This window comes from Cynocephalus volans, chromosome 13 (assembly GCF_027409185.1).
Source record: "Cynocephalus volans isolate mCynVol1 chromosome 13, mCynVol1.pri, whole genome shotgun sequence".
In the NCBI taxonomy this organism is placed as follows: Eukaryota; Metazoa; Chordata; class Mammalia; order Dermoptera; family Cynocephalidae; genus Cynocephalus; species Cynocephalus volans.
Genome location: NC_084472.1, coordinates 42,189,007 through 42,212,310, shown reverse-complemented (window position 1 = coordinate 42,212,310; position 23,304 = coordinate 42,189,007). Strand labels below are relative to the sequence as shown.

At 41.8% G+C, this 23,304-nt stretch overlaps 1 protein-coding gene across 6 annotated transcripts in view; it reads left to right on the top strand.

Annotated features, from left to right (window-relative positions):
• The window catches only part of PIAS2 (protein inhibitor of activated STAT 2), a 114,708-nt gene that overhangs the window by 55,778 nt on the left and 35,626 nt on the right, over nt 1-23,304 (top strand). For all 6 annotated transcript variants that reach the window (XM_063076606.1, XM_063076605.1, XM_063076604.1 and 3 more), the window contains 3 exons: nt 13,899-13,949; nt 14,077-14,167; nt 22,289-22,423. In XM_063076606.1, the coding sequence (XP_062932676.1) occupies nt 13,899-13,949; nt 14,077-14,167; nt 22,289-22,423 (277 nt within the window). The remainder of the gene's footprint in view (nt 1-13,898; nt 13,950-14,076; nt 14,168-22,288; nt 22,424-23,304) is intronic.

Below are 23,304 nucleotides of genomic sequence, written 5' to 3'. Positions count from 1 at the left end.
CTTCTTGATGGATCAATCCGTTTATCATTATGTAGTGTCCCTCATTGTCTCTTTTTATGGTTTTTAGTTTAAAGTCTACTTTGTCAGATATAAGAATAGCTACTCCAGCTCGTTTTTCTTTTCTGTTTGCATGGTAAATCTTTTTCCATCCTTTCACTCTTAGTCTGTGTGAGTCTTTATGGGTGAGGTGGGTCTCTTGTAGGCAGCATATAGTTGGGTCCTCCTTTTTAATCCAGTCAGCCAGTCTGTGTCTTTTGATTGGGGAATTTAAGCCTTTCAAATTAAGAGTTGTTATTGAAAAGTGTTGATTTATTCCTAGCATTTTATTGATTGTTGTTTGGTTCTCTTAGGTGTTGTGTATTCCTTGCTTTCTGATTTACTGTTTGTTTTCTGTGTTTGTTGGTTCCTTAGGTTGTAGATAGCCTTTTTGTTTGTTTGTTTTCTCTTCCTGAATGCCATTTTTATTATACTAGTGGGTTTAGATTTTTCTTGGGTTTTTATGGCAGTGGTAGTTATTTTTCAGGAACCAAACCCAGTACTCCCTTGAGAATTTCTTGTAAGGGTCTTCATGTGGTGGTGAACTCCCGCAGTTTTTGTTTGTCTGAGAAATGTACTATTTGCCCTTCATTTCGGAAGGATAGCCTTGCAGGGTATAGTATTCTTGGTTGACAATCTCTGTCTTTTAGTATTTTGAATATATCATCCCATTCCTTTCTAGCTTTTAGGGTTTGTGATGAAAAGTCTGATGTTAGCCTGATTGGGGCTCCCTTATAGGTGATTTGACGCTTCTCTCTTGCAGCTTTTAAGATTCTCTCTTTGTCTTTGAGTTTTGCCAATTTCACTATAACATGTCTTAGAGAAGACCTTTCTGGGTTGAATACATTTGGAGATCGTTGAGCTTCCTGGATCTGAAGATCTGTGATTTTTCCTATACCTGGGAAGTTTTCTTCCACTATTTTGTTTAATGTGTTTTCAGTGCAATCTCCTTTTTCCTCCCCTTCTGGAATACCCATGACTCGGATATTTGAGCGCTTAAGGTTGTGTGATATCTCTCTCAGATTTTCTTCAATGCCTTTGATTCTTTTTTCTTTCCTTTTTTTTTTTTTTTTGTCTGCTTGTGTTATTTCAAACAGCCCATCTTGAAGTTCAGAGGTTCTCTCTTCAACTTCCAGAATCCTACTGGTTAAACTCTCCGTTGTGTTTTTTATTTCGCCGAATAACTTCTTCAGATCAGCAAGTTCTGCTACATTTTTTTTCAGGACATTGATTTCCTTGTACATTTCCTCTTTCAGGTCCTGTATACTTTTCCTCGTTTAGTCATGATGTCTAGCTGAGTTTTCTTGTATCTTATTCAGTTTCCTTAGAATTATCACTCGAAATTCCTTGTCAGTCATTTCAAGGGCTTCGTGTTCTATAGGATGTTGAGCTTGAGATTTATTATCTTTGCGTGGTGTACTTTCTTGATTTTTTGTATTTCTGGTATTTTTTCTTTGATGTTTATTCATTGTGGCAGGGGGTTTCACAGTCCACAGGTTTGACACTATTGACTGACTAGGATGTTGCTCTGGTTGCCAATTTGGTATGGCTACCTCAGTGACTACTCAGTTGGCCACTAGTGCCTTGCGTGTGTGGTTGCCTTGGGTCTTGGGCCTCTCTGGGGAGCCACCTCTCTTGTCAGCTTGGACTCTGCCGGGCTGCTTGGTGACGGGGCAGTATTGCAGGGTGTCGCTCCTGCCGCTGCCGCTTCCCCCGCTTCTGCCGCTTCTGCCACTGCTGCCGCTTCCCCCGCTGCTGCTGCTGCCGCTACCGCCGCCACTACTGCTGGTTCCGCTTATGCCGCTGCCGCTGCCACTGGCTCCTCCGCTGCTGCCGGTGCTGCTGCCGCCACTTCCACCGCTGCTGCTGCTGTCGAGAGCGCCGCTACTGCTGCTGCCTCTGCCGCTGGTTCCTCCACTGCTGCTGCTGCCGTTGGCTTCGCTGCCGTCGGTTCCTCCGCTGCTGACGCTGCTGCTTTCGCAGGCAGGCGCAGAGTGGCGCCATCACTGACCGCAAGTGGCGGCGGCTCCAACCTTTCTAGGGGCCCGCTCTGGGGTTGGGCTGGGGCAAGTCGCTAACTTTTCTTCTTTCGAAGTAGGCACTGTGATTTCTTCCAGTCCCTGGGGTCCCCGAGTCTTGAGTTTCCACCGCTGCCGCTGCCTTCAGACTGCTATCTTGCCGCGGGACAGGCCGGGAGTAGTTTCTGAGGCTGGGCAGTCCAAAGTCCATCTGGTCCCCAGGTCTTTCTCTTCCAAATTTATCTCGTCTTTTTGTTATATACATCACCGAGACCCAAGTACTGCAGTCACGGTCCATGTCCATTGATGTAGGATCAGGAAAAGGAGGACACCTGGTAGCTCAAAGCAGAGCACTGACAACCCAGGTTGGCTTTAATGGAGCATTTTTACAGTCCTTTATCCACACTGAGTCACCAGGCTGAAACTGATGGGCACAACTCCCGAAAGGGATGCGAGCTCATTCTAAAACTGTCTTAGTTATTTGTTTGAAGGTTTGAGGTATTGATTGCAAATATTGTGACATTTCTTTCTCACCTAGCTGGTGGGGGTCTCCCTGCAACTTAGCTCTAAGTGGGGGTGGCCTTCCATACATAACCTCAAAAGCGGAATATCTTGTCAGGCCCATCACACATCAGACCCGTAACAAGACTAAGAGAAGCATATCTACCCAGGAGAGTCCTGTTTTCTGACAGAGCTTGGCCAGTGTGGTTTTTAGGGTCTGGTTCATGCACTTCACTTTCCCTGAACTTTGTGGCCTGTACGCCGTATAAAGTTTCCATTTTATCCACAACATTTTGGCCAGTCCTTGGACAATTTCCGCAACAAAAGCTGGTACATTGTCAGATCCTATAGTTAAAGGGAGCCCATATCTAGGGACCCCTTCCCTTAAATGGGCCTTTGTGACCTCTCGAGCTTGTTCAGACCGTGTGGGAAATTCCTCAGTCCATCCAGTGAAGGTGCATATCATCACCAGCAAGTCTTTATAGCCTCAGCCTGGCTTTACTTTGGTAAAGCCCACTACCAGGTCCTAGAAGGGTGAAGTCCCAACTGGGGGGTTCCAGGGGCCGTGGTGGTCCCTGCTTGGCATTGTTGTGGATGCAGATTGGGCATCATGAGCTGACCTGGGTGCAAAGAGAGGCTAACTTTGGGATGAAATAGTAGCTAATCAGTGTGGTTTCCAGAGTCATTTTCCCCCAATATGTCAGTTCATGATACTCCAGGATGAGCCAGTGGCTCATCACTGAGGAACCATCAATTGGTGGTCTGGGAGCTTCCACCATCCTACAGTAGTCTTAATTTCACCTTCCTCTTCTGCCCATTGAGCCTCTTCTTTTGTATACTTTGTCTTCTTTGCTGTCTCTGGTACCAGCATGATTTTGGTAGCTTCTTTAGGCTCTTGGGTGGCTCCGCCTGAGCAGCTGCCTTTTTGGCTGTCTGGTTGGCCAGTTGATTTCCTTTGCTAATCCTGTCAGAGCCCTTCTGATGACCTTTGAAATGGATGTCAGCCACTTGGATGGGCTCCCAAACTGCTTTGAGAAGCTGAAGAATTTCTTTTTTTTTTTTTGATTGTTTTCTTTCCTGCTGTTAGTTAGGCCTCTTTCTTTGCATAAGGCCTATGGGTATGTAAGGTTGCAAAGGGATATTTAAAGTCACTGTAAATATTGACTTGCTCTCCTTTTCAGAGTCTTAAGTGCCTGAATGAGTGCCCATAGCTCTGCGTGCTGTGCTGACCAACCCTGAGGTAACGGCTCTGTCTTTATTATCTCTTTATGAGTTGTTACTGCATACCTGGCCTTTCACTGTCCCACCTCGATGTAACTGCTTTCATTTGTGAACAGTTCCACGTCTGGATCGGTAAGAAGCAGGCCTGTGAAATTTGGCCTGCTGGAGTATATTTCATGTATCAGTTCCTCACAGTCATGGTCCAGGGAGCTGGACTCAACAGGCAGGAGTGTGGCTGGATTCAGAGTCCGCATGGTCTCAAGTTCCACGTGGGGGGTTTCACAGAGGAACCCCTGATAATGCATCATCCTGGCATTGGTTAGCCATTTGTACCCCGAACTGTTCATCAGGGTGGTCACTGCGTGTGGTACCTTTACATGGATGTTTTGTCCTAAAGTAAGTTTGTCTGCCTCTTGTATTAGGGCAACAGTGGCAGCCAGGGCTTGCAGACAGGGTGGCCAGTGGCTGCCATGGTATCTAATTGTTTGGATAGGTATGCCACCCGTCTCTGCCAGAGCCCTATAGTCTGGGTGAGGATTCACACAGCCACATGATCTCTTTCATGTGCTAAGAAGTTGAAGTCCCGAGTTGTGTCTGAAATTCCAATGGCAGGAATCTGAGTTAGCAGAGCTTTAATTTCTGTGAACGCACGCTCTTGTTCTGGGCCCCATAGTAGAGGCTCCTTTTCAGCTTTCTTGATTGTTTCATATAGCAGCTTAGCTTTTTCTGAATATCTGGATATCCAGATTCAACAGAATTTGTCTGCCCAAGGAATTCTTGGACATGCCTCTTGGTGTCTGGTTGGGGTATGGCACAAACAACTCACTTCCTTTCTACTCCCAGCAAGCGATGTCCTTCAGAGATGTGGTATCCTAGGTACCTAACTTTCTGCTGGCATATCTGTGCCTGTTTCCATGACACCCTGTAACCTAAATTGGAAAGCAAACTTAGTAGGGCTCTTGTTCATTTCCAGCAGCTTTCCTGTGTGGGGACTGGCTAGGAGGATGTCATCCACATACTGAAGCAGGGTGCAATTCAACCTGTTCCCTGGAAAGGCAGCTAGGTCTGAGACTAGAGCCTCTCCAAAGAGTGTGGGTGAGTTTTTGAACCCTTGTGGCAGCCTAGTCCAGGTTAGTTGAGTTTTCCTTCCTGTACAGGGATTTTCCCATTCAAAGGCAAACAACAGCTGACTTTTAGGTGCCAGTTGGAGGCAGAAGTATGCATCCTTGAGGTCAAGGCAGGAGAAACATTTAGCCTGCACAGGGAGTAGACTCAGAAGCGTGTAAGGATTGGGCACTGTGGGGTGGAGGGTGACTGCTGCCTTGTTCATGGCTTGCAAATCCTGGACCAGACAGTACCCTTTTTCATTGGGCTTCTTCACTAGCTGGAATGGTATGTTCCAGAGCAATTGGCATTCCACTAAGATTCCTGCTTCTTGCAACCAGTTGATGTGTTCCTGGATTCCCAGTTGAGCTTTCCTTGGGACTTGGTATTGTTTTACCCTAACTGGTGTGGTTCCTGGCTTCAGCTCTATTATTATTGGGGCATGGTTCTTTGCCATACCTGCGGGTCCCAATGCTGCCCAGACAGGCAGAAAGTCTTTAAAGAAGCAGTCTCTTAAGAGATCCAGTGGTCCCATGTTTGAGTCTTCTTCAGACCTGATGTATAGGCACCATTCCTTTCCTTTAGTCACTGTTACAGCCATCATTAGAGTTCTTGATTACTCAGGGACAAATGAGTTGCTTCTCCAGGTGTGAAGGTTGTTTGTGCTCCTAATTTTCTTAGCAAATCTCTTCCGAGCAAGGGTACCGGACAATCATGCAAATATAGGAATTCATTGACCCCTAAGGTGGGTGGTTCTGGCCTTGCAGATCGGCCAGTCTGCTTGTGTCCCTGTAGCACCAATAGTGGTGGCCTTTTTACCCGAGACAGGGCCACTGGGCTGGTGACTACAGAATGTTCTGCCCTGGTGTCCACCATAAAAGTCACAGGTTGGCGCCCTATCATCATCTTGACCATGAGCTTCTGGGGACCCAGGAATAGGGAGCCCGGTCTTTCCTAGTCTGAGTCCAGCTCTGCAAAGTCGATGAGGTCCTGGGCCTCTTGTCTCACTGGTTCAGGTTCATATTTTTTGTATTTCTTTCTTCCAGCCTGTGTCTTGTCTTGTGCTGCAGTTTGGGATTTCTCCCCCTTTCAGGACATTCATTTTTCCAATTGCCCAACTGTTTGCAGAACGCGCACTGATTAGGCTTTAGGGGCACCTGTCCTCCTTGGCAGAGGTTCCTCTTTTTCTTTGGTGCAGAGCTCTGGTCTGGGTTGAGTGCCACTGCCAGGTATGCTGCCTTTTGCCTCAGGCATTTATCTGCCTCCTTCTAGGCTGCTTGGTCTCGGTTGACAAATACATTGTAACCACCTCTAGGAGCTGCATTGCATTCATTCCAGTGAAGCCTTCCAGTTTTTGGAGCTTGCAGTGGATGTCGGTGTAGGACTGAGCCACAATGCCTGCATTAACCATTCATTGACTTTTGGAGGCTTCTGGATCAAATGGCATGTAGGTTCAGAAGGCTTCACATAACTTCTCATAGATCTCTGAAGACAGCTTGTCTGGCTTTTGGGTTACATTGGTTGTTTTGGACATATTAGTAGGCTTCCTGGCCCCTGCTCTTAGCCCTTGAAGGAGAGCTTCCCAGTATCGGTGGAGCTGGTTTCTCCCCTCTTCTTCATTGAAGTCCCAATCTAGGGTAGCATCCAGTGCCATGTCTCTTGCCCAAGCTTCAGGATCCATCATAGCTCCAGGTGCTTGTTGCTGCAACTATTGCCTGGCTCCAGTCAGAATGTGTCACCTTTCTTCTGTACTAAAGTGAAGAGTAGCTGGTGGCAGTCTTCCCTGGTGGGCTGGTGAGTGAGGAAGACTGATTCCAAGAGGTCAGTGAGTGACTGACACTTCTCCAGATATGCAGGAGTGTGGTGCTTCCAGTTTAAAAGATCTGTAGTTGTGAAGGGTTGGTAGTAAATGAGGAGGCAACCCAGCTGCACAGTGCCATCTGGGTTGGTCTGCTGGGGGCCGTGAGCTTCCTGCAGGGGCATGTGAAGGGCCATGACTTGCTAGGATGAGCAGAGTTGCCTCCCCACTGGTTCAGGACTTGCAGGGCTCTCCAGCAGCAATGCCAGTGGGACCGATGGGGCAAAAGCCAGGGGGCTATCTGGCAAGTGAAGCGCCAAGACTCGAGCCCCCATGGGGTCAGCATATGGTGGTAGCAGGAGCTCTTCTTTTGGGGGTCCCTGATATATAGGCCTCTTTGTTTCCTAGTGTCTGCCCTCTGACTTTTGCATTGTTTTTGCAGCGAGGACCTTACTCTTTCCCTTATGAACACAGAACTGGACCCAGACCCAGGGTGGCAAAGTCATGGCTACAGTTAACCAGGAATCAATGTACGGGAATTGGTCAGGATGGCCTGGCTCTCCAGTAATGATTTCATAAACTACCTGGAACTTTGGGAGGCTTAGCGTCCCCCTCTGAGGGCCATCCCACACTGAAACTGAACCATTCTACCTTACATAGGGTCCAGAGCTTTCTGGGGGTCATTTTGACTCCATATTCCCTGGAGTACCCCTTTGGAAAGTATTTTAGCATACATTCAAGGATGGTGGTCTTTGACTGACTTTTCCCCATGGTTTTCAGGCCATTTCAGCTGTTTATGACCTAGGTATCATTGATGTCTCCACTCTAGGAAACAGTGCAACTCCCACTTAATGAAGAATTTGGGACCTTGTAGGAGGGCTTGGAGTGCGAGGTCCTGCAAGGGAGGAGGTCCTATTGGTCTCTGGGTTTTATTTAAGTGGTCTAGGGCGTTGCTGAGATCCACTGTCCCTCTGACGTAGTCTTCATTATACCTACTGCTAGTGTAGTAAAAGGGAGGTATAGCAGGTTTGTGGCAGAGCAGGTGGACCCAGCAAGGGTCCTCGAGCCAGCTGTGGAACCAGTTGTTGGAAATTCCCCCTTGACTTCAGTCCTTTGACTCTGTGTCCTAGCAAAAGGGACAGTTGGCAGGTCAGCAGAAGACGACCGAAAGGAGGAACTTAGTTTGAGACAGCAGAAGTCCTGCACTAATCTCTGAAAAATTTGTGACCCAGGGTTTGGAGACAAAATTCGCTCTTAGACATTAATGAGGCTCTTAGCAGTCTTTTATGTACAGGGGAAGGACCCCTGCTCTTTTAAGATTTGGGACTAATTTTGCCAAAATATGTGGCTCTTCCTCCCCATCCCACCCTGTGCCAGTGGTGCAAAACAAACAAAGAAAGGGAGCTCCCCTTCTCCCAGAGGAGGAGGATGACCACACAGGTGTCCACCTGGCCGTGCCGTGCCCCTCATGGGGACCATTGGGTTCATCTTGGCTTAAGGTGTACCTGTATAAACCCCAGTCCTGGTTCAGTCCATTTCCGGACTGAAATCACCATTATGCTGTACGATGTGGCTGTGAAACCACAGGTTGGGACCCACTCGGACACCACGTTTACCACTTGGTGCCACAAATATTTCACAATTGGTCACACACTCCCATAGAGGTTACCTTTCCCTCCCCCAGTCCTGACCTAAGTTACCCAGATGGACGTCCAAACCAGAGAGGGATCTCGTGACAAGATCCCAAACCAGATGAACCTTATTGCAAGGTCCCACACAAATGGACCTCAGTCTGAAGTCCTTTACCCAGGTGGACGTCCTCAGATGGCCCTCAGAGGGACCCTTTTCGGAGATGATCAAGCTCCGCTTCTGCCTGGAGGCGGGCCTGAACTGAACTAAAGGAATGGGGGGGGCTACCTGTTATGAAGGCCGTGTGGGTCTGGCTGGTCCTTCCCTCCATTGTGTCTAGTTGGACAGGCACTCCCTAGTATCAGTGAGGTCCCAGCAAACTGTCTGGGCGGCACCTCCTCAGTCCTCCGTGGCATCACCAATCCACCAGGCAGCCCTGCCCAGACCAGTGGAGCAAGGGACTGGCCTGATTTGATTCCTGGCCAGTGCACCAAAATGTTATGGAACAAACTCCGCAAGGAAACTTCAGACACTCGGAAGTTTGGAGAGTTAGGAAGTTTATTATGCTAGTGGGACCCAGGCAAACTCTAATTCTAAATCCTGGGACTCCGAGTGCTGGGAGGGTTGCAGTTTTATACTGTTCTTAGGGAAGCATACAGGCTTTCTTATTGGCCCTGCCTGTATCTAGGCAGAGTGAGATAGACTGGGGACTTGAGGAAGCAGCTGTACAGAAGGAAGCAGTGTGGTTAGGGTTACACAAATTGTACCAGCTAAGGACTTGAGCAAGTAGCTGTGCAGAAGCAGGAAGTGCAGTTACCCTGCTGGGGCCTTAGCTAAAATTTTCTTTCAGGCCCCCAACAAAAGTACACACAGAAGGTGCTGGAGATGCAGGTTCTTGGATTTTCCAAAGGAAGAATCCTGTCAGGAGCCCACAATAACTCCACGGTCACAGGGCAGAATCATACTTGCACTCAGTTTATTGCAAAGCAAAGAAAGTACACACAGAAGGGTACACGGGCATCCTTGCAAGTGAGGAGTGCCCCGTGAACTCTTAAGAGAAGGGCTTATACGTTGTTCTGGGATGGGGTGTTTCTCTGTCTTAACTAAGGGGAGGAATATTCAAGAAAAGGGGGGAGGAAAAGGGGTTTTAGGTGTTCCTGCAAGTGTAAGCTCTGTTCTAGGAAAAAGGGAGGTTTTGGTGATTGTTGTTTTGTTTCATGCTCAGAAAACCACAGGGTTCTGAAGAAGAGCAAGCTGATCGGTAGGGTGGTTTAGCTGCTGCTACCAGGTTTTTAGCTTGAGCAGCCTCCTTGGGGCAAATCCCTGTTGTATCCTGCCTCAAAAACACTCTTTCGTTTAGTGGTGATATTCTCTTGCCCTTAAATTTTTTTGCATTGGGATTATTTCGTAAGGAAGTGCTGTGCCTTATTCTTTATTTATTCACTTATTTACTTATATCAGTGTGGACTAATAGGTGCTCTATGGATTTTACCCTAATGTTATAGTAATTTATATTGTTGGTCAAATTGTCCTACTTTTGACTGTTGGGAGTTCTTTAAGGTTGGTCCTATGTCTTTTTGATATGCCCTTTCACGCCATAATGTACTTGAGGAATTTCTTTACTTTCTGGCACTGTAAGATGCTGTAGTCTTATTTTGAATTTTCTCTCCCCCTACCTCGGAATTGATCACTTCTCCATGGAGCCCTGGTTCCTCTCATAGGACTTTTATTTTATCATACTCCCTACCTTTCAAAAAATGTGGTTTATCTGACTGTAGCATATTATTACATTCTGGATTTGAATGATTGCTTCTTGTGGTATCATTTAACTACCTATATCCTCATGGTTCTCAAACTTTACTGCATACTATTGTCAACTCGGGAGCTTTTAAAAATCTAAATGCCCAGATTTCATTCCGTACCAATTAAATTAGAATCCCTGAGGATAGAGTCCAAACATCAGTGGTTTTTAAAGCTCCCCAGGTGTTTTCAACCATACAGCAGATTGAGAACCACTGCTGTTTGTCTAGCTCCTCCCCTTTGCTTATATTGGTAGCAAATTCTAGACTAAAGGCTTAAATACATTCAGGTTCAAATTTTTTGTTCTTTCTGTTACCTCTTTCAAAGATTGATCAGTGGGTTCAGCTTTGTTCTTGGCTTCAGCACTCCTTCCATTTGGTAGTATTGCCTTTCTAATCATACTCTCTTGGTCCCTCACTTGGACTTCTCAGGAATCAGTGTGTTTCTTTTCTTGCTACTCTGTGACAGTTTCCATGAGTGCTTTGTTGTTTTCATATGGTGGGGCTGCAAAATCACCAACACCCAACTCCCAAGATCTTTCTCATTGCCTGTAGTTTGATGACTGTACAAGCACATCAAACATAGAACTTGACTTCTTTTCAAACCTGTGTGCTTTTTTGTTCTTTCATTCATTCAGCATGTATTTATTGACCGTCTACTATGATCCACACAATATTCCAGGCACCAAGGATGCAAAGTTGAAAAACAAACTGGCCTTGAGATTTTTGCTTGGTATATTCTTATATTCCCCATTTCGTTGATGGCGTTGGGATGTGCCTAGACAGAGGTCTCTTTCTATTATCCCACTCTTCATTTACCACATCCTGTTAGTTTGTTACACTCCATTGATTCTTCTGTGTCACTTTCAAGATTTAAAACTCAACTGTGCAGCTCTGTTTTTGAGGGAGCTAGTAATAACAACTGGAAAGTGAATTCTGTCTCAACCACTTAGGTCTGTGTACATCTGAGCAAGTGACTTGTTGAGTCTTATTTGCCTGGTATGTAAAACTGAATAACAGTTACCACCTCACTGGGTGGTTGGGGAGGTTGATGCCATAACTCGCCCTACCTCTTCTTCTTATCCTGTTGAGCAGCATCATCATCTGTCCCATAGCACCATTCTGAAACCTGTGCACTATCCTAGAAACCCCCTTCCCTTATCCTACCTTCCCATGTCTGGTTGGTCACTGAGTCCTACCAGTTTATAGAATCTTTTCTTTTTTGGCTGCTGGCCTGTATGGGGAAAACTCTTGACCTTCGTTTTATATCATCACTGTGCTCTAATCAACTGAGCTAATCAGCCAGCCCCTACCAGTTTTTTTGCGTAAATATCACTCAGTGGTATTTATGTTTAAACAGCTTTCAAGCCATGTGATCTTTCTAAAACCCATTCAGTTTCTTCTCTTTTGTGCTTAAAAACCCTGTAGTGGTACCCCATGAAGTTCACACACAATTGCCTGGCAGTCCTCTTCAACATTTTGCTCTGCCTGTCTGTTTTTTGTTTATCTCTTGTCACTCTTATCTAACACCCTGTATTCTGGCTAGGCTTTCTTGTTTGCATTTTCTAAGTTAACCATGCAGCTTCACATCTCTGTCTCTTTGCCTATGCTCTTCCTCCCCACTCTGCCTGGCAGACCTCATGTTTCAAGGTCTTACCTCCTCTGACACCTTTCCAGATTACCACAAACACACCCTTTGTCTCTCACTGTGCTGTTTACTTAGGTTCTATTAAAGCATTTTTGTATTTATTTTACTACTCGCATTTATAGATTTCTTAATAGTTTTTTATAGTCTCAATGCCTGTCACAGTGCCTAGCATGTAGTAAGTGCTTACTTTATATCTGGTGGATGAATGAGGTCAGCATGTGAAAGTTCCTAGAACAGAGACTGTCAGAAAGTGAATGTCAGAAGATGGTTAGTCATTACTCACAATGTTGTGAAGATTTTTAGCACATTGCATTTCCCAGTTTGTGTTAATTTCCCCTACCAGAATAAAGTATAAATCCATAGTGAGCTGTTCAAAACCTTTTACAACATACTCTCATCCATCTTTCTAGGCTCATCTCATGCATGTCGTTTCTCTTTTTTCACGTTATGTTCACTAGCCGAACAAGATTCTGATATGTATCTCAGGTAGATTTTCACGCTTTCCTTTTGTTGAGAATCACTGCACTAGTGGAGCCACAGTTACTGATGTTATTAATGGAGCCACTAAACAAATAGATCTACTGTACAAACCCCATTTTCTAATTTGATTAAACTAATTGTGATAACTGCCTTGAACTTTCAAGACACATTAGATTTCCTCTTTTTCTGTAGCACTTAATTTTTATTATAGTGTAGTATGAGCACATTTTACTATAGCATGTATCACCTTCTATTTTAGTTGTGTCTGTTACCTACTAGCATATGAGTCCTTGAAGATAATACTGGGTTTTATTATCTTTGAAGCTCTAGCACTCAGACTGTGAAATATTTCTTGATTCAAATGAGTGAATGATGTGGGTTGCTCAGAAGAGGTCAGTATTGTCTAGGATATTGGGGTGTTTTGAATAGACATTGGAGAAGGATGGAGACTACCGGTGGTAAGGAAAATGGTGGGAACAGAGGAAACAATAATAGCAGTCAGCTGCTCACAGTTGTTGAGCACATCTTATATCCAGGCACTTTATATATATATTATGAATGTGTTTAATTGTAACAGGAACTCGAGGTAGGTGGAGTAATTTTTCATCTTTAACAGATGTAGAAACTGAGGTACAGAAGGTTAAATAATTTGCCCAGGGTTATACAGCTTGGGACTATAGAGCTCAGGCTGCTCACCACAATGCTTTACTGTTTTCCAGTGAACATAGAGCATTGGAAACAGAAGACCTAGTTAGAGCAAGGTGAGGGTTAAATGTACTTCCTTATGTTTCTTAAGAAAAGAATACTCTCTAAAGCTCTCTCTGACAAAGTCTAAGATTTATGATAATGGCTAGGGATAATACTCCTTAAACTAATTTGCATACTTGTCACCCGGGGCTCTTGATAAAATGCAAATTCTAATACTGTAGGTGTGGACCTGAGATTCTGTGTTTCTAACAAGCTACTAAAGGATAACAGTGCTGCTCTACTGTGGACTCCATTTTGAGTAGTAAGGGTTTGGAGAGTTCAGTACCAAAGATATTTTATGTGCAATTCTATTAGATTGTTATTTAGAAATTGTAAGAAGTTCTGTGTCTTTAATTGGATACATAATTTAAAAATTGCCATGGTATGGAGATGCTGAGACTTTAGGCACTAGTTTCTTATATTGGTTCTATATTAGAATCACCTAAGTAGTTCAAAAAATTACTAATGCTCAGGCTGTGCTGGAGATCAATAAGATTATCTGGTGAGTAGACATTTACATTAAGAAAGAAAAGAATAGTCTTCAAGTGATGAGAATGCCCAACTAATGTTAAGAACCACCATGCAAATAGATTAATTTATTAAACTTTCAGATCATGGGGTGCTTTTTTCATGTTAAGCAAATTTGTTGTCTGTTGAAATAAATATTGCATAATCAAAGTCCCTGTGAATTGGAAATACCTTAAAATTACCATAAAGGTAATTTTGGCTAAAAGTTAAGTAAATGGCGGTTATCATCATTACAGTGTTTTGATTAAGGCTTGTGCTATGGGTAGGATACTGTTCATCTTTTAAGGAGTAAAAGTAATGGATAAATGCTTTTTTTTCAGGTGAGAATATTCCTGTTAATTCTCATTTTGCTTTTTTAATGTTAAGTGTTTTCTTTCTCTTTCCAACAGGGATTTTTTGCCAGGTGGTAGGAGAGATTATACAGTCCAAGTTCAGTTGAGGTGAGTTTGAAATCTTCTGCTATCTTAATTTTATACTTGCTGTGTACATATAGTCCTGAATTTTAAAATATGTAAGCATGTTTGAGTACACTATTTCAGAGTAACTGTTTTTCTTTTATTAATGCAGACTTTGCCTGGCAGAAACAAGTTGCCCTCAAGAAGATAACTATCCCAATAGCCTATGTATAAAAGTAAATGGGAAGCTGTTTCCTTTGCCTGTAAGTTGCTTTTTATTCACCAGATTTGCATATAAGTTTTATATAAACACTGACAGGGCCTAGAAACAGTGCAACTCAGTACCAATGAATAGTTTTAGCATCCATATTAAATACTGTTTTCCACTAGAGGGCTCCATGGCTCCTTGGAGAAATAAATTGCTGATTCTAGGTTTGGAGGAGACGAGGAAGGTGAACCTGGGACATCTTATTCCAAAAATCATGGAAGCTATGAAAGACTCTTGTGGTCATATCATATGACATAGTAGCAGGACAGGATTTAGCACTTGCATATATTAGACAGCATGTTGGGTGGTGAGTGTCTGGCTTAGCTGGGCCTGGCCAGTGGGAGACATTGCTAAAAGCAGTGGCTGCTCAGAGTGATTGGCCACAGAAATGAAGAATTCCAAGTGTGGACCTTGATGATACATATGCTTGGGGGTTAGGGGTGGGGTGTGCGATGATATTTGATTGACAACCTGTTGTTTAAGCAGTGAAACAGCATATGGATTCAACACCTGCGATATATATGATGTGGATATATACAGCCTGTTTCTGGCCTAATAGATAGCTCTAATAGACGGCCTAACACTATGTATTGGTTTCCATTGAGACCTGGAATATGTTACTAAGTTGGTACAGTTGTGTAGAAGGCCAGCAAAACCGTAATCCCCCCCCAAAATAGTAGAGCATGGCCTGTTTGTCAAGCACTACAAAGTGGAGGTGTATTTGCTACAACTGAAGTGCTGTGAGAACAGTGACCCACCAGTATGCCAAGTTGCCATTTCAACAGAGCAGACACCATTGCAACTATTGAGGAGATGTGGAAGCTGTTTAACATCCCTGCTGAGCATGAGGCTTGGCTCTGGAATAAGTATATGAGCAACACCTATGAGCAGACAACACAGTTTAGGACTCTGGGTTCTACCAGAGCCAGGTGCTTGTAATTGAGCCCCAGAATGAAGATAGCCCATGGCCCAGGCTGACCCTTGTAGTCAAAAGGATCTGACTTTTCTTGGTTGTCAGGAGTCCCATATGCAGCCTGTGGACTTAGACACCTGACAGGTAATTGTTTCATGAATTATACAGGGCTTGAACAACACTGCATCCCTGACAGACTCTTTTTGTAAGATGCCTGTGAGACTAAAAGGAATTGAGACAGTCCTCTGGGGATGACAGGGGAAATTTCAGGGGCTGAGTAGATATAGTTAGGGAGGACTGCTTACATGGCCCCATTCACGTTCAAAACCCAGGTGGAACATTTTGCCTCTCAGGTTTCCGGCTACCAGCAACTGGATTCTCAGGAGCTGTCTTTTATCTGGATGGAGTGTACAAAGTTCTGAACCAAGGGAAGAAGCAGCCCTACTGTAGCTAAGGGATGCCAGTGGGTGCCAGATGTATGGCAGAGGAAGCCTGGCAAAATCACAGATAATGGAATGACTCCGTGTACACTCCCCATGGCCTTTCCCTATCCATTTTTTTGCCCAGGATGTGCTGAGATTTCTTTGACTGTTGACTCATTACTATTCACCCCTCCCACCATCCTGGAAGAAAGATGTAACTGTGGTGACTTCTTGGTGTTGACTCATCTTGAAGATCTGTCCAGTATAATCATGTGACTGTGCCAAAGATGAGACTGTGTCTGCAGTGTGTGAGACTCTGCCTAAACTCTCTGACATTGCTACAGAAAATGTGGCTACAGATGTTTATGCACAAAAGTTCCAGATGGACCAGCCAGTGTCACGTTTTGGGATGATATCTTCATGTATGAGGCATACAGCACCACTGTGGGTAACTCTGAATTTGTCACTCTTCCAGTCCTTTTTAGAGAGAGGAAATTATTCAGTTGAGCACTTCATCTGGGACATTGCTACTCAGACAGTCATTGCTGGTTTCTGTCCCAAAGCACCAACTAACCCTTGAGTACTTACACTAGGCTGTTTATGAACATATCAGCTACTGCATAAAGCACCCTTTGTCTGATGAATTCGGCACTCACCGCTGGAGCCAGGAGCCTGCAATGACTTGAGAGGCAGTTGTGAAGGAGGAGAAGAAATGGAGCACTGGGAGAAAGGCAAAGATAAATTTCAGAAACAAGGCAATGGGGAGGACTTGCCTGACCCTGATAGGACCATCCCAAAGAAAATCAAATGCTAGCTTTTCCCAAGGGGTTTTTCACCTCAGTCCTGTGAACTCCTATAGAAGAACTCATATAAATTCACATGCAACTGATGAAAAACTCCTTAAACCACCTCTTGATCCACATTGCTATTGGTTGGGGTAATGAAATATGGAGTCTTCATTAGCATGAAGGAGGATTCTGAAGTTTATGAGAATCGTGTGAGTATGCTGCAGCTTCAGAAGAAGGAAGGAGGGCCTCAGGGACTTTGTTCCAATTGTAAGAAGCATTAGCAGGCCACAAAGTAGTTCGACGTGTCGTTGCCTATGATCCTGGTTTACTGAGCAACAGATCCTGGAGGGATAAGCTTGACAAGGTCATGTAATTTTCCTTTAGAGCTCTGAATATGTTTCAGTTTCTCTGTGTCCTGGAGCAAGTCCTTATGTGTATGATAACCTTATTGCAATATCCATTCATTAGGGACCCATGGCAGTTGGCCACCTTACTGCACGTACAAAGTAAACTGAATGGGAAATGGTATTATTTTGACAATAGCAACATGTCCTTGGACTCTTAAGGATCACATACTGATGAAAGCAGCTTGTGTGCTGTTTTACCTGCATTGAAATGACGAGTTCTACAAAACACCTTCCTGTGTTGATTTTCCAGGTTCTCTTGATGCAGGGAAGACAGTAAGCAGCTCATAGCAGGGCTTGCAGGATGATGATGATGTGCAGATGGACACAAGAAGTTGTAAAAGACACTGTCCCTCCCATCTTTTTCTCCAGGGCTATCAATGTACAGACTGACAGCCAGATGAAGAAATTCCATCTTTTTATGGACAGAAGAGAAAAAAAGGCCTTCTTTCGTAGGGAGTTATTTTGAGAGGCAGAATCATTTTTGTTTTTAAACAAATTGTGAGAAATGTCTGTAAAACCTGTGGAGCTGTAAGGGTGGAAGGGGAAGAAGTGTTGACAGGAAGGAATATTTGAAAGATTCCAAGGAATGGAGAAGCTGTGTGCTGCAGTTCAGCTGGCAGAAATCTCCAGTACATAGTTCTTGTGCAGCCAGAAGACATAACCAGTACTGACCCCTTCTCCTAATAAATTCTGTTTCTGAGTTCATGGATTTCTGTTTTCTGGTGCTATGTGTTAGTCACCTCAGTGGTCTTCCTAACAGTAATCTGGTCTGATGTAGACTCATCATTTTCTTTTTTCAAAAACACATACATATGCGTGCACATGTGTGTTCCCTGTGACCAAGTGGCATAATTTTGGCATCTTAATTAAAGAGTAATGACTATAGTGGGCTCAAAACAATCAAATATATAAATGAGTTTATAATTATACTAAAATAAACCACTAGAGGTTGCACCAACTCTGAAGATTGATAAAGGAAGAGAATCATCCATTTCAGGGTAAATCATCCATTTCAGATGCTTCTGTGGTCAAGTTGTTCTTTATGGAAACATTTTAGCTAATAGAATCAAAAACAGTGATAGAATAAGAAAACCATTATCCCACAATTTGTAATCATACAATGGATTTAACCATCAATGGATGCTAAAACCATTAGGCCATCACTTGATGAGGAACTTTATGGAAAGATCAGGCTGACATCTTCTGAACCTCCTGATCAGTCTTGACATGACAACCCACATGCACTTCATGATATGGTACCATAGGAAGTACACAACATTGCCTGTAAAGTTTTTGTGTCTAAAAATTTGAGCCTGAATTTAATCAAACTTGTATACCTAATTACAAATTTAAAAAGCATATGAGAGAGCAACAAAATTTCATACCATGAGGAAGCAGTCTCATAATCCAGAATATGAAGTCATTTTTCAGTTCAAAAGTCCTGGTTTCTCCAACAGGACAAGAGCATTGGAAAAAAAGTGTTATGTGTGTTGGAGGGGAGAGATGTTTATAGAATAAAGGAGACTTCAGAGACATAATTCAGTGCAGTGTGAGGCTCTAGTTTGAATTCTGATTCAAACTGTAATAAAAGGATATCTTCTATACAAAACTATGTCTAGAGAAAATGTGTCTGGGATTTGCTTTAAAATTATCTGGGATAGGGGTTGGGTAGAGTGTGTAAAGATTGTTCATGAGTAAATAGATTATTGAACTGAGTGATGGGTATATGGGGGTCACTATACTTATTTCTCTACTTTTGTATGTGTTTGAAATTCTTAATGATAAAGAGATAAAAGGAAAAGTCATCTTTGAGGCAGGTGGGAAATTTGAATAGAAGCAGGATATTAGATGATTTTTTTAAAGTTGTGATTAATTTTGTAAGGTTTTGATACTTTTTGTTGTTAAGTCTTATTAGAAATGTATATTATCTGTGGATATGACATGTCTAGAATTTGAATTTAAATACCCAAGGACAAAAATAAATGTGTTTTGGGGCAGGTTGGGTGTGGGGCCAGAGGCAAATGAAAGAAGCTTGTCAACATGTTGTTAATTACTGAAGCTGGTTGTTGGGTATTTGTTTTCTCTCTACTTTTGTAAATGTTTGAAAATTTCCTTAGTATGAAGTAGAAAAGTAAATCTGTGTTGGTAGTATTAAACTAGTAGTGCTAATTGGAAAATGTGGGTGTGGAGGGTACTGACATTAATAAAGCGCATGTATTTCACAGGGCCTTAACCTTTAGCCTAGTAGGGCCGCAGCCCTTAGATTAGAAGGACCACAGTCCTTAGATTAGGCTTAGTAGCATCTTTATCTTAGTAGGATAACAGTCCTTAGCTGTTAGAAGGGCCAAAGCCCTTTAGTTTAGGCTGTAGGATAGTGGGGCCACCGCCCCATAGTTTTAGCAAGGCCAGAGCCTTGTAGTTTGAGGAATAACCTAACCTTTTAGTATTGCACATAGAAATGCTAAGTTTGGGAAAAAACAGAAAACTTTCACAGGACTAAAAAGTCTATGCTGTGGATATGAAAATTGTAACACAGCAAAAGTGCTTTTTTTAAGGGCAGCTAAACCTAATTATGGGAAAATATGTGTACTGAAAGCTTCAAGGCTACTCTGCCAATTAATGGTTGGTTCCACATTTCACCTTCAACTGCTTCTTTAAGTTTCCTAGGGAACTAAGTGTTGCCATAACGATTATCTCATTGGTTCTTTTGTATGTCACATAGCTTAGTTTTATAACTCCTTTGATGGTAAATTGCTTAAACTATTTTTAAGTTGCACCTGCTTTAATGAAAATTGTTATGTAGCCAGTTTGTTTATGTTTTTACCATGACTGATTAACCACCTGTGTTCTTTTCTGTAACTTTTACCTGGACAATAAAAACCGAGAGAAAACCTAGTTTGAGGTCATTTCCCAGGAATTCCTTCTCTCTTGAAGAAGTCATCTCCTGGGATTTAACTCCTTTGGGCCTCTCATTGCTCAGGAGAAATGTGCTTTGAGTAATCTTTTGCATCTCTGTCACCCTGAGGGAGAGGTGACATGTGGGAAAGGAATAATATTGTGGACTTCTGTCACAATTGCAAGTAGAGTAGGATATCATCATAGCTTGTAACACAAAAAGTTTTTTGAGTAAAGTGTTAGGCCAAGACCTACATAAAGTCTTCCACTGGTGCTCTGCAGTAGCCTCTATTTAGTAAGCTTGCGGATCTGTTCCATAGATCCTCTGTCAAATGAACTTGGTTTTATTTTTGCTTTAAATATAGAAAATTGTTAGAAATATTCGAAGGCTAAACATTTATATTTTACAAAATTCCAACGATATCCTTTTCTCAATAGCTAGGTCATTGGTGGTTGGGTGAGGGTGGTGCTGATGGTTGGAGGGAGAATACAAGTTAACCGGTAACTCAGAATTACTAGTGAAGTCAAACCACTCAAATGAGGTAGAGAATTGACTGAGAACACTTCAGGTGATTGAGACTAGTCCCGTACGGGATTCCGAGTGCCGACACTTGATTCTCACATTCGCTGTTGCTCTCCTCACTCCTACTGCTCTTTTTTGTTACGAAACTGTCTTGTGTCTCAAATTTGAGTTTACAGAGTTCACATTTATCTTGTTCATGAGTTATTTTTATTGTCTTGGCAGAACCCGTACCATTGTTTTTATTTAGTTAACCTACAAGTAGACATACTAGAAGATAGAATTATTTTCCAGGCCCAAAACAGCCAAAACAAAAAAGTTTCATTCATAATTACTTAAATACCAGTGTTGATATTCCTTGTGCTGGTCTTTTACTCTCCCCTACTCAAACTGTTTTTAATGATTTTCAAACTTTTGTTGCATATTGTACATTACAAGTTATCTCATGGATTCCCATTTAATAATTACTACCCTACCTCCTATGAAACAGTGAGGGTGTCCCCAATTTGTGGTAGACAGGATGTGTTCCTTAGCTCTGCTGTGTAATACTACTAATACTGTATTTCTTTGTTTCTAAGTGTATATTTTAACATTGCTGAAGTCCAGAAGAGTTTTACAATTGCTGATGACAAGCTGCCAGCTGTGATATATTGTCTTTGCCTGTACTTGTATAAGTTTGGTGTTATTTCCATGGCACAATTGGTTAGCTGCATCTTCTCTGCTTTTCAGTCAACAAATAATTTAAGGACATTTTGAGGAAGGAGCATGAATTCTGGCTGTTGTCTGAAGACTTCATTGATCCATTCTCATAAGATCCAGATTGTATCAGCATTAACACATGCAGTTAAGAGTGTAGTGACTTGTAAGGCAATCTGAGAGATGTTAGTAGAATGGAGTACAATTTTAAGATATACTTTTATCTTTAAAGCTTGTTTGTGTATAGGAGAGTATTTGGGAAAATGTATGAATTGAAGACTGAATGAAAAGTGATTAGGAAGATTCTTCTTTATGTCCAAAAGGAATACGTTAATCAGTTCATTTTGCTTGTATTTCCTTCCTGTATATACCAAAATAAGTAATGATGCACTAAGTTGTATCATTAACTTAGTGTTTTTTTCCTTCTCGGTGGTACGTAATTAAATTACATCAATGGCATATTAGAGTTAATGAAATATATCTGCTTTCAATATGTAAATATTTAAAAATATTAAATATTTTTTATAAATTTATGTTTAATGAATTTATAACATTTTATGTATTTCTTTTATTAAGTAAAAAAACATGACTAGATAACAGAGGATTAAAGCATAAATAGTAATATCATGATAGCTATCAGGCTAATTTAATGCCAGTTAAAATATTGATTATTTTTATTTCTTAACTTGACCTGGTTTTAAAGATGACAGTTTTTGTTTTACTCAGGGAAAGGGCAGTGGAGAGCATTTTTTTTTTTTTTTTTTTTCCCCAACTGAACAAACATTTATTAAGTGGCCATTCTGTCCCAGGTAATGTGGCAGGTGCTAGAGAAACAAACAAACAAATTAAGTCAAGAATTTGTCCGCAAGAAACTGACAGATCAGTAATAAGTAATTATAATTGAATGTTATTGGGGCCATAATAAAGCCACATACAGGAGGTAAAAATAATTGATCTAAGGAAGTGATTGACTTCCTGGATTTGTTTTTTGTTTTTTTTTTTTGTGGAGAGCATTTTTATCTTAAGATTTTATGAATGGAACTTATTATTTTGTTCTTTTTTTAATTCCCCAAGTTTGCTCTCCCTCTTTCCCAGCCCCGGTATGTGAATGCGTTTTGAATGGGGCCTCCTAAGATGAATCATTACAGAGAGGTGTGACTTTTATCTGTAAAGCTTGGTTTCTTATAAAAAGGAAAAAGATTCATAACTAGTGTTGCAAGATGTCAGCTTCTTTAATTTTAATGATGGAACATGGATTTTTTTTTTTTTCTATCTTTTGTACTTGTGAAATATTTTATAATTTTTCAAAGGTTATTTTCCTGTTTTGTATTGATGACCATAGGACTGTGTGATTTCCCAGCTAAGGTAAAAATAACAGTCTCGCTGAAATTAGTCAAGATCCTATAACTATCTTGGAGAAAATGTGTTATCTCCTACAGAGAATTTAAAATAATTTTTCTTTATTATGGTTATAGGGCTACGCACCACCACCTAAAAATGGGATTGAACAGAAGCGCCCTGGACGCCCCTTGAATATTACATCTTTAGTTAGGTTATCTTCAGCTGTGCCAAACCAGATTTCCATTTCTTGGGCATCAGAAATTGGAAAGGTAAAGATTCTCTCCTCTGGGTGGAGTGGGTGTGACCCCACTGGGGGTTGACTTACTTTGTATTTTTCTTAGGCTGCTAGCTTCAGCCTTTTCAGTTTTCTGTTTGTAATCTCTAAAAAGCAGTAGTTTTCAATATGGGGGTGGTGGTGTGGAGGTTCATAAGTTAAAAATTTTAAGATTTCTTGAGTATCATCTCTATATTTTCCTGAAAAGGAAATGTGTAACATATTTATATTTCTTAAGGTAAGGTAATGGTTTAGTCACAATTGTGTTCATGTGTGTGTTTAGGTAGTATTGTAATAAACTGGAGACTTTGGGTGATAAGTATAAAGATTAGCATTGAAAGCTTTATCAGTCTTTGGGAGAAATAGTTAAATGTACTCATGTTGTAGTTAGAAATAATCTGTCTTAACATAAACAGCTGATATTTCAGATAACACATGGGCATCTCATATAAAAGTATTTACTTAGAATTATATTATCTCCTCTATACCTTCAAGTAATTGACCTGGCTTTCTGAAGATTGTCAGTCTCAAAATGAATTATATCAATTATGAACTACCAATTGATACAGAGGGAATTTATATAACTGAAATAATGAGTGGAAAAGAGATTTCAGTTAATTTCTGAACATCACCTTAAATGTTCCTATTTCATGGAAATAAAGGATAATATTTCTATTTTGTGGATGGAGAAATTGAGACATGTTTATAGCATGAATTTTTTGTTTTGCCAGCAATGTAATTGCAGAGTTGGAAATAGCTTACAGATTTTTGAATAAATGATTGGAGAAATTGAAGACTTGGCAGTTTTGCCATATAATGGGAATAAGATTCTTTCCTTATAATTAAAATAATTGTCTTAAAATTACTGAATTTATT